General features: G+C 40.6%; 1 protein-coding gene across 2 annotated transcripts; it reads left to right on the top strand.

The window, feature by feature from the left end:
- Window positions 1-43: 43 nt before the first annotated feature.
- Window positions 44-10,143, top strand: prrt2 (proline-rich transmembrane protein 2). 2 transcript variants are annotated; one of them, XM_049563776.1, is made up of 5 exons: window positions 47-609; window positions 4,376-4,670; window positions 4,857-5,152; window positions 5,233-5,362; window positions 8,190-10,143. In XM_049563776.1, the coding sequence occupies exons 2-5, from the start codon at window positions 4,439-4,441 to the stop codon at window positions 8,204-8,206; spliced, it is 675 nt and encodes a 224-aa protein (XP_049419733.1). In that variant the 5' UTR covers window positions 47-609; window positions 4,376-4,438; the 3' UTR covers window positions 8,207-10,143. The 2 variants fall into 2 exon arrangements, with proteins under 2 accessions (XP_049419732.1, XP_049419733.1); XM_049563775.1 differs by lacking the exon at window positions 8,190-10,143 and having other exon boundaries at window positions 44-609; window positions 5,233-5,951.
- Window positions 10,144-11,471: the final 1,328 nt, after the last annotated feature.

Raw genomic sequence — 11,471 nt, forward strand, 5'->3', positions numbered from 1 at the left:
TTATTTTATGATGATAAATAAATGTGATCACTTTAAACACATGACCAAGTGCACCCTGAACCTCCTGTCAGATGAATCCTCCTCTCTGGGGGGTGTTTCCGGGTTGAAAATCTAATTGGGCTAATTTGTGAACTCTTGGAGGCACGAGGACACATTTAATCACCGCTGATGTGATGCAGCATCACGGGATAGATATTCAGTGTGAGAAGCTGTTTTGGGTTTTTTTGGGGTTTTTTTGTTTTGTTTTTAAAGGTGAGGAGAGGAGGACGCTGTAACCCAGCCTCCCCCTCCCTCTTCTCCCACAACACGTAGTCTGGTTGATTTCACTTTTCATTTCACATACACACCCCTCCTCCCTGATCCACCCTGCCATCCCGGAGACTCCCCATCCATCCCAGCACACTGCGCTGCCACAAGCCGCTACAACACCACCGCTCCTCCAGCTCTCACACAGGCTCGTAAAGGATCCTATGCAGACGGTTTACACACACGTCGAGGCTGCAGAGGAGATGTTGGGTCGTGTCTGATGGTTTTATTTTGCACCTGAGAATAAGGATGCCACATCCAGGCACGCTCCGGCTGTGTTGAGACAGGCGCTGGATTAAAAAGGTCAGTTTGATTTATCTTTATAGCCTCCTCTTCCCCCTCTGTGTGTGTTAATATATAAGGCTAATTCAAATATCAGTTCACTCATAATCTGATTTAAACACAACAATCCAACACAAGCTGCGTGATTTTTCTGCTTATCTTTGCAATGTAGCATCCCTCATCCACTGAATTCAAATCACGAGCAGCAGCAGGCTAATTAATGCTACCCCCTCTTCCTCCTCCTCCTCCTCTTCCTCCTCCACTCGTCCATCCGACTATTCCTCCTTTGTCCTCATCCTTTTCCCCTCTGTCATTTTCTACCTTTTGTTCTACGCCCGGCCACCATATGCCTTTAGGCTTGTGTACACATGATGGAATAATGGTATGTACACACCTGCACAGAGACTATGGCCGCTGCTATGGTTTCAAAGCAACCTGCCTCCATCTGCCATGCCTTTGTACTCCCCATGTCATTGTGACCTGCTTTCACTGTTACCTGAGATAGCAGGTCTGCTATTTTAATATGAGGCCTGATTTACAGCCTGAGGGACATGACGTGTGTGTGTGTCTCATGTGTTTACCTCGAGTGTGTTTACAGTTCAACATGGCATGAGGAGTTATCAAAAATGAGGATAGATATGATCTGAAGTCAAAGTGGATTATAAAGAGGCTTATGGTGATATTGAGCCTGGATACAAACTGTAAATCGGCTAAAGCAGAATGTATTTAGGGACTGTATGAGAGCTGTGGAGTGAGACGCATGGGCTGAGCCTTATGGTTCATCAGCCTGTTTTGAAAAAATAGGCCTGTGACCCTTTTCCCCTGTATTGATATTTTCTCCGGACCTCCCCTTGACTTAGAAAAGGACACACCACACCCTCCACTGAGTGTCTCCGAATAGCCAAACAGAACATTTGGCACAGCTAGTTTTGCCATCATTAACAAAGAATTTAATGTTTTATTCTGATTTAAAGCACTGCACTCCTAACACTAATTTAAAATGATAAAAATGAATAAATATTAAAACGTGATTTAAAAAATGCAACTGAAACAGATAATATATATTTTTTAATTTAAAAAAATGTTTAATGTGATAACAAGTGAAGACCAGGGCAGGACATAGAAGCAGACAGGATAAAATTATACAAAATTAGACTGAGACATACAACAAAAACTAAGACAAAGTGAAATATTGAGGATATAGAAGAAAAACAGAAAAACAAGAAAACAAGGAAAACAAAACAAACAATCTAATAAATTTTTTTAAAAATATATACAGTCCTCTTCCTGGCCCCCACATTACACACATCCTGAACCTTACCATGTGTTTTTGTTGCCTAAACCCAACCATGTGTTTCTGTTGCTGAAACCCAACCTCGTGTTTTTGTTGCCTAAACCTAAACACGTGTTTTTGTTGCCGAAACCTAACCATGTGTTTTTGTTGTCTAAACCTAACCTCGTGTTTTTGTTGCCTAAATCTAACCACGTGTTTTTGTTGCCGAAACCTAACCACGTGTTTTTGTTGCCTAAACCTAACCTCGTGTTTTTGTTGCCTGAACCTTACCATGTGTTTTTGTTGCTGAAACCCAACCACGTGTTTTTGTTGCCTAAACCTAAACACATGTTTTTGTTGCCTAAACCTAAACACGTGTTTTTGTTACTTCAAACTAACCATGTGTTTTTGTTTTTCCTAAACCTAACCATGTGTTCTTGTTTTTCCTAAACCTAACCACGTGTTTTTGTTATCTAAACCTAAACACGTGTTTTTGTTACTTCAAACTAACCATGTGTTTTTGTTTTTCCTAAACCTAACCATGTGTTCTTGTTGCCTAAACCTAACCACGTGTTTTTGTTATCTAAACCTAACAATGTGTTGTGTTGCCTAAACCCAACCACGTCTTTTTGTTGCCGAAACCTAACCACGTGCGTTAGTAGTTGGGGGAGAAAAACAAAAGTCAATTTTATTTTGAAAGGCACAGTATGTAAAAGTTCAATTTTCTGTGAAAACAGAAGTGTATTTTGAAAGAAGACAATGCATGTAACAAGTGGAACTTGACATGGCGTGCCAGAACATCAACAACCGACACATCCAGGGTACCTTTCACATTGTATCTGGACGTAGAAGGTCTGTGACCAAACATCAAACTGTGACGAGGTTGGAGTGAGAATGTGTTGTGAAAACAGAAGTGTATTTTGAAAGAAGACAATGCATGTAACAAGTGGCTTGACATAGCGCGTCCACATCCAGGGATATTTGTCCTGGGAATTAATGCTGATTGTAACCTTTCTGATAAAATATGGTTGTTCATTTTTTTTAATATCTGCTTAGACATTAGTTGGTGTAAGTGAATTTTGCCAGTGGACAGAATTTAGATTTGCGAAAAAAACCCAGCAAGATTCCATATTTCAAGTGATTAATGCTGATTGTAACCTTTCTGATAAAATACAAATACCAGACATTAGTTGGTGTAAGTGAATTTTTGCCAGTGGGAAAAGGGAATTTAGATTTTCGAAAAAAAGAACCCAGCAAGATTCCATATTTCAAGTGATACCTTTAACCCAAACCTTTATATTTCCTCTAACCCTAACCCTAACAAAGTGCTTTTTGTGCCTAAACCTAACCTTAACCACAACCACAGCTTTGTTGCACCATAAAACAGCAAGACAAGAATATATTGAAGCAGCTCGTGAGAGTTTCACAAATCTAGTGTTACCATCCAGCCACCACCCACTCAGAGATTCTGGTGTGTTATGCTAGTAGCAGCAGTTGTACACAAATACGATACAACTATAAAATATGATACTACTAAAACTACTACTATAAATATTCACATATGCAGTAGTATTCTCTAACCCCTGTAAACAGACTTCGATGTGTAGTCTCCCTTTATTTAGCAACTGCCAAAATTATGGAAATCATAACAAAATGATGTGACTTGTTAACTTAATAGTAACACCTTTATTTATCTCAATCCTCTTGGAATGTTGCTCAGTCTTTAGGAGTGTATGTTAAACTGGTTCAAAACATACATTTAAGGGAGGAAGTCAGTCTGTGTTTGACAAACATGATCCCCTTTTTGGGGCTACACAAGGGAGCTGCCTCGGTCCATAATTATTCTCCCTGTACACGCTGCCACTTGCTGACATATTAGAGAACACAGTGTTCGTTTCTATAGTTACGCACAACTGTGCATCTGCTGATCCAAACGATGCTGCAGCCACAAACTCCATTACTACCTGTCTTTTGGCAATAAATAAATCGATGAGCAATTTCTTAAAGTTAACTTAGGACAAAAGGATTGTAGAGCTCTTTGTGCTGCATTTCTTGTATGAAAGGTGCTATATAATTAAAGTTTATTGTCATAATTATAGGTGAAGAGCTGTGACTATCACTGTCAAATGGAACACTTAACATTTTTTATTAGAAATAATTAACCTAGAAGCAGAATAAAGTGAAGGTAGAGGGCTTTTCTACCTAGAAGGCTTTTGTAGGCTAGAGATAAAGAACACGCTCTGTAGAAATATAAGGTTAAATGCTAATAATGACAAAGATTCACATCTATTTTATTTCTCAAAACTGACATTGATCTTGTTGTCCTCCCATGGCAAAGCAGATGTTATGAGAACATGTTTTCGAGCCCCATTTCTGAAGCAAAAAGAAAAGTATCACAATCCTCCCTTTTCAAACCCTTTGTACCACCACAGTAACTTTCATACGCTCCCTAGGCAGATGGGAGTGAGCAGTTTCTGTTTACAAAGATGCTAAAAACCATTTTCTGACCCCCAGGTGAACTACAGGCAGCACACACAGGACTGGACCACAAACAGAGGCTTCATCTTTGCTGTCAGCATGGCTGTGAACATGATGCCAGCTCCCACCATTTGGCCGGGAGAGGAACAACCGTCGCTGCTGGACCAGGAGGACACTCTGTCGAGCCAAGCCCCGATCTCTGTGCCATGCCCACCAGTCAGAGGTGAACCACTCATCCACAGCGGCAGCAGCAGCCCGGTCGGCACACAGCCTCCCCGCAGCAAATCCAAAGGCGAGCTAGTCATAGTCATCAACGAGAAGCTGAAGAACAGTGAGTTTGACCTCATATTAAGGCAGCGGGTGGGTGGAGGAGGGGGGGGTCATACAGCTGCTTAGTCAGCTCACTCGGGGAATGTCAAACTCCAGTGCATGAACAAGCTCCACGTAGAGCACACACACATCGTTCCTCCTCCTGTGTTTCAAATATTTGCCCGTCCTTTTTGTCCCTCATGTGTAGGTAACGGGATCCACCCGGCGCCCGCAGAGAGCACCTCTCCAGTCATCTGCTCTCCTCCCAGAAGACAACACTCCATCTCCTACCCCCATCACGGCAAGACCAGGAAGGGAAGCAGGGCGAGCTCTATCGGCTACACCGCCTTCTCGCCCCGGCCGTCGCTTTCTCGCCACTCCAGCATCGCCACCAACCCACCCTTGGACCGGACCAAGGTCAAAGACTACCTCCTTCTGTCCGTGCTGGCCTGCTTCTGCCCCGTGTGGCCCATCAACATTGTGGGATTTGTCTACTCCATCATGGTGAGAGCAGGATCTTTTGTTTTTAAATATGCATGTGTATCAAAACCCAAGCTAACAGCTGGTTCGCCCTTCTCTTTCAGTCCAAGAACAGCCTCGAGCAGGGAAATCTGGACGGTGCTGTGCGTCTGGGACGCGTCGCCAAGATGCTCTCCATGGTGTCACTAGTAGGAGGGACGGTCATTATCATCGCCTGCATTGTCAACCTGGCCAGTGAGTGTCCCAAATCTGACCTTTAAACCTTTTTACCTCCCTCCTGTGTGCAGTGATTTGCCCCCCTTGAATTTGTAGCAGTAGCGCTGCTACCGCTGATCCTCCTGGCCCAAACACCTCCTTCTGTCACTTTCTATCCAATCACAACATCATATTCAACTGTGTCAGCACAGTCTGACTGTAATCACTGATATTATTACTCATGTTTGCACAATATCGCACTAGTTACAATGCCTGCACGAGTCTTTATATGCTGCGGCACTTTAGAAACTATATCAACGCGACACAAAGATCAGAGCATCTTAAGTACATCAGATTCAAATCTACATTTTCTGACACGTTCCTCTGATTGCACGGGTGGCCTCCAGCTGTAACCAACTGCATGCCTCAGACTGCTGTGTGTGTTTCTGTAGAGTGACATGTGTAGTCCGCTGTCTGTTGTATGCCTTGCTCTGTTTGCTTGTACAAACTGTGAAGTCTTGCTGTCCCTGTACCACATGTATACGTATATATAATGTATGTCAGTGTGTGAGTTGTTGACATGCTCACAAGACAAATAAATGTACATTTATTGCACCAAATAAAGGGATTCTGATGACAGATCAGTGATTATTACTTATTAGGGACTAGTATTTGTCTTCTGCAGTACGTTACATTTAAAGGGGACCTATTATGCTTTTCTGTATTTTCTGTCATAAATGTTATTATGTCAGATGTTCATATTAAATATGGCCAGACCTTCAAATAATAAGGTAAACGTTTGTGAGAATAATCCCTGTGAGCATAAACCTAACCCAGCTGGCCACCAACGTCATTCGATATTGACTTTTGGTTTAATTTCGGTTGTGACATCTGGTGACCAAAATATAATTTCAGGATGTCAAAAGCCCTGTTTCCACCGAGCAGTTCAGTTCAGTTTTTTCCTGCGAAAAGTTGTGGATGGTACCATCAGGACTGTTCCGTACTGTCCCCATTTTTGGTGCCCCCTCTGTTGGAGTACCTAGCACACAGATCTGGTACTAAAAGGTGGAGCTGTGAACACTGCAGTCCATTGATTGGTCATTATCGGACGGTCACAGCAGCAGCTGGAGTCAGAGTAATAGTAATGACTGGATCTTCAAGCATTTATGTGTATTAATTTCAGCCAAGTAATGTGAACTGCATATATTCTAATCGTTTCGAGCATCGTTTCTGTGCGTTCCAGCAACACTAAACCCCCGAGCTTGCCTGAGATGGGTTAAATGCACAAACCTGCTAGTTTTAAATATCCTGTGGAAAGAGTCTCTCACTGCAGCCTGTTTTATTTAGTTCTGAAAATGCTGGCGAGTAGCCTCGTTCTGTGGACGATAAACGAGGTGCAGACTTCCATCTGTGTCACCGGTAATGAGGAAATACTGTAAGTGGCAACAACTCCGCCCACATTTAAGAGTAGTGTTTGCAGTAGAAACGCTAGGGTCTAGGTACCATGTCTTAAGGGTTACTTTTGGTTCCAAAGGTACCATACCGAAAGTGTTTGGTGCAAACGGGGCTTAGTGCCAATGTCAGTTTGACGTAAACACTGACAAGAAATGGCACTGGTATTTTGTTGGGTTCAAGTTGTGTTGTTAAGAAACCAAAATCCAACATATTCCAAATGTCTTATGCTATGTTGTCGTAGATTAATGACGTTTAGTCAGAAGGTATGACGAAGACCAACATCTGCAAAATATCATAATGTTAACATCCACACAATGTGAAATTATAACGTCATTAGACATTTACAATACCGTCAACCTGATTTTAATCCCAACCAAAATTTAACATTTGTCCGACATAGGAGTCAAGTGTCTTTCTGAAATCATATTGCGGTCCAGTGCTAGTTTGGGAGGCTACAGTCCATTCTGAACACGTTTCCATTTTTTTTTCTACTTTCAAAACAAGAAAACGTCAGCTCGTGACGGATTTCTTTATATGTTGCTAGCTACTGCAAATGTTTACATTACATAACCCACACTGCTACATGTAGCTACATGCTAACATCAGGGAGACATGTCATCTTGGTTGCCAGTGTTGTTCATTTCTCTTTAAAAGATCATATTTCTGCTGGTAGAAGCTTTAATTGATAATTCTTCAAGGTAGAAAGTGCCGCTATTCTTCGTAACAGTGTTTCCCTGGCTGCAAGTACATGTAGCTACATGCTAACATCAGGGAAATGCATAATCTTTGATGCCGATATTAATAATTTCACCCAGATTTCCAATCACAGTCCTGCTGGGACATGTTCAGCTGGGAAGCTTTTGGTTTAGAGGCTTTTATTTGTGTTTTTAATGGTATAAAGTGCCAGAAACGCTGACCAATCAGAGTTTTAAAGAGGCAGGCGCTAAAACAGTGTCTCATACAGACAGTGAACACAGGGGTTTCCAGCACAGACAGTACAAGGAAAATAAAGTGTTTTTTGAGCATTAAAGCATGTAAACAGGTCCCTGTAGAAACTCCAACTACAAGTAAGAACCTGAAAATGAGCATAAAAGGTCCCCTTTAAATATATACATGAAGGGTCAGTCAGTTAAATGTTTCTTTGCTTTTTTCGCTTCAGTTCAAGCAGATACTTATCTGTACTTTGAATGCAGCCTGTTGGGTCTCATTAAGCCAAGAGATGTCCTCATTAGCTTGATGACTGGAAGAGCAATTGTACACACAACTATAAGGGCTCTGGGAGTCAACAACCCTTGTTTTTCTTTTCTCATTATATAACTCTGTCCTCTGTGGTCTGTGAAAGTTTATACATCCATATTAAGTTACAGAATATATAGCGCTTCAACTAATACGCTTCCTCTTCTTTTTTTAGTAAATGTGAAAACCTGAGTTTCATCCCAGGATGAAACTGGATAAGGCAACTGACCGTCTGGCCCGCACCTGCACCACCGTCTTTACCGCCTAGTCATTACCTGGATGTGTGACAAATATGCACCCGATATACAGTGCTTACTTGTATTTCTGTAATCTATATAAATCCCTTTTTGCTAATGGAAGAAAATAAAATATGCAAATGCTGCTGCTCTGGGGTTGGGGTGGGGTGGGGGGGGGGTGTCTGTTAGATGGAGAAGGGGAGTAGACAATCTAAATCAGCCCCTTCGTATTCTGCTCAACACATTCAGAACGATTCTTGAGACACTCTTCGAGAATCCCATCATCAGCCGCAGCACTGACATGGTGGAGTAGAAAATGGAGAGACCAGTGTAGGTGGTTACAGAACGCGAAACAGGAAGGATTGCCTCCCCAGCTTCAGCGCCACATGCAACAAAATGTCCGCCAAAGTCCATCCTTCACTGCACCCGACGACAGGACGCCATCAGAGCTTCAGCTTGCCGTTAAATCCCCTCGGACACGTTGGGAGGCTGTGGGATTTGTGGTTACAATGAAATCAGAGAGCAGAAATTCATCCAACGCCCTCACAGAGAAGAAACACTTTGAATCACAGTGTGTCCTCTTGTTTCTGACTCCTCTCTGTGGCTCTCATGACTCCCGCCCGCCCCATACATCTTGTGTGTGAGAGTGAGTGTACGGGTGGCAAAAGAGGATGAAAAAGAGGCTTACCCAAGGACAAGCTATGGGTGCTAAACTGGAAGGGATTATGGGAAGTCTCACACAGAAGGCACCATCATCACTGCAAGAAAAAATATGTGCCAAAAAAAAAAGTTTCTTGCTTTGTAAAGACCCAACTCTGATTACAGAACTGTTGTAGAGAGAAAACCTGTTTCTTTTTCTTTTCTTTTTTTACTCTGCTGCAACGTTACTGTCTATCCACTCGACACCACTGATCACTGTGAGCCGGGGGAAGGGTACATGTTCACAAAAATCACTGTAGCAAGACACTGTAAAGCTAATTATGCCACATCACCTATAACCTCTTATTATTTTTTTGATAATGTTTGTAAAAGATGATTTTGAAACTGAATTTCATAATGTGATGCTCTTGAAGTGCTGTGCCGCAGTTGACAGGTGGTGGTAGTATTTTATGTGCGTATGGGCATCACTATTTGGTTAACAAATTAAATAGCTTGTTATTGCAGTCAAAGTTGGTGGCTGCAGGCTCAGTCTGCACCCACAGGTAGCCTGTACTATCAAACCAGACAGATTGTGGCTTTTTTGTCCTTTGAAAAGAACCCTAAAACAGCAATTAACGCATTAATTACACCTTTTTATTTTGTTGAATGCTGTCTTTCATATTTGTAAAACACTGGTTTAAATATTGTTTCATGGGTGTGAGATTTAAATAGCAGTACTGTGGAGAAACAAAATTTAGTTTATTATTATTATAATTTTTATTGTTATTATATCTCCTGTGTATCCTGAACTAACCTCTAATCTACCTGTGAATCTCACTGTGATCTGAAACAACTGGGTTTCAAGAAACTCCTTATTTATACCCTGGATTTTGAATCATGTACAGAAACTCCCTGACTTCCCATCATGAGTTCACACCTGCAGATTCTGTAATGACTATTTTTGTCCCTCTGTTAGCACTTAATATGTAAATTTAATTGTAATCAACAGTTGATGTACTCTGCAGATATAAATCTCAATATTGTGATATGAGTTAGCATTACATAGTTATGATCTAACGTAGGCACAGAAGCTGACAGTCCTCGTGTTTCCACCGGGCTTCTATAATCTTTGTGATTAATGGCATGTTGTGGATTTTTATTCATGTATGATGATAGAAGTTTAAAAAATAATACAAAGATAAGCTGGCACTTGGAATATTATACTTCTGCAGCACATTCATAATAAAGACACAATGCATGCAATGTGTTTTTTATTGTCCTGGAGAGATAAAGAGCAACGGAGGGGATTAAAGAGATTTTGTTTTTGTGGGAGAGAATGAGTGTCATAAGTGAGTGATACTCAGAGAGCTTAGCCACCGAGAAGCGACTGGGCTCTGCAGTTTAGTAGATGAGACAAAAAAAAACAGGGAGGTATTAATGTGGTTGTCTGTGCCGTGATAGTGTGTAAGCTGCAGGGATTGTAAGCACATGCTGTTGACAATAGAGCGGAGGCAGCAGGAAGAGCAAATGCTGAAGGGAGAGGTCCTGAGCTGAGGAAATACACTGTGTGATGGGCTGTAATGAGAGCCAACGCCTCAGATGACTTCAACAGAATCAAAGCAAATTATCCCTCATTATTTTCTTTGAGGTTTTTTAAAACCCCAAAAGGAGCTTTCAGGCTACTATCGGCTGCTTACATATTCATAACAAGAACAGTGAATGGGCAGTTTTGGGAGAATATCAAACAAAACAAATACAGCTTTTATAGTTAGTTATAGGTGTTTGCACCCAGACTGACATGATGAGGTTTAACAGTGTACTCTTATTCTTGAGAACTGGGACAAAATCTTATGAAAAATTAAAGCTCAAAGTCTTGACTATGAAACCTTGTGCTGGGCCAACCTCCCAGTGATTTTTATTTTTTAAACAATCTTTTTATTATTGCGTTTTTAAACATTAAATGCGAACAGTCACATTTCAATGACAAAAAAAAAAAAAACCCATAACAGCCCCAACCCTGGCAAGAAAAAATAAAAATGAAAAAAGTAATTTAGATAATAAAAAGTACATAAATAAATAAAAGAAAAAAAACGAATAATTTATTTTTTTTTAAATAGCCTGACATTTTATAGAGTTGACAAGAAGTTATGTATTTATTAATTTTACAGCAGCTGTAGAGAGTAGCCATTTTATTTTTCAAAGCTGCTAAGAGTTCACTTAATGTTAATCAAAATATTAATTTTTAAAATGTAATTCTTATTTACTTTGATTTAGAAGGGCTACAGAGTTGACATGTTGCGCTCGACACACATGTGCTAGCAAAATTATTTAATAACTTTATCAACAAAAAAAAAATAGAAAAATTATCAAAACAAAATAGATTTATTTCAAATTCTTTAAAATAATGTTTCATTCCAAAAATTGAGTAAGTGTGTTGATAAGTTATAATTTGAATTTTTTATTTTTGGTCGGACATAATTTGTCTTGTCTCAAGAATACATGTGCAGCATGCCCTGCACCAGAATGGCCAACTGATGCATTAACAATATCAAACCATTTATTTAAACTAGCCTTGCAACAAT

The sequence above is a fragment of the Epinephelus fuscoguttatus genome, linkage group LG20, assembly GCF_011397635.1.
Source record: "Epinephelus fuscoguttatus linkage group LG20, E.fuscoguttatus.final_Chr_v1".
Lineage (NCBI taxonomy): Eukaryota > Metazoa > Chordata > Actinopteri > Perciformes > Serranidae > Epinephelus > Epinephelus fuscoguttatus.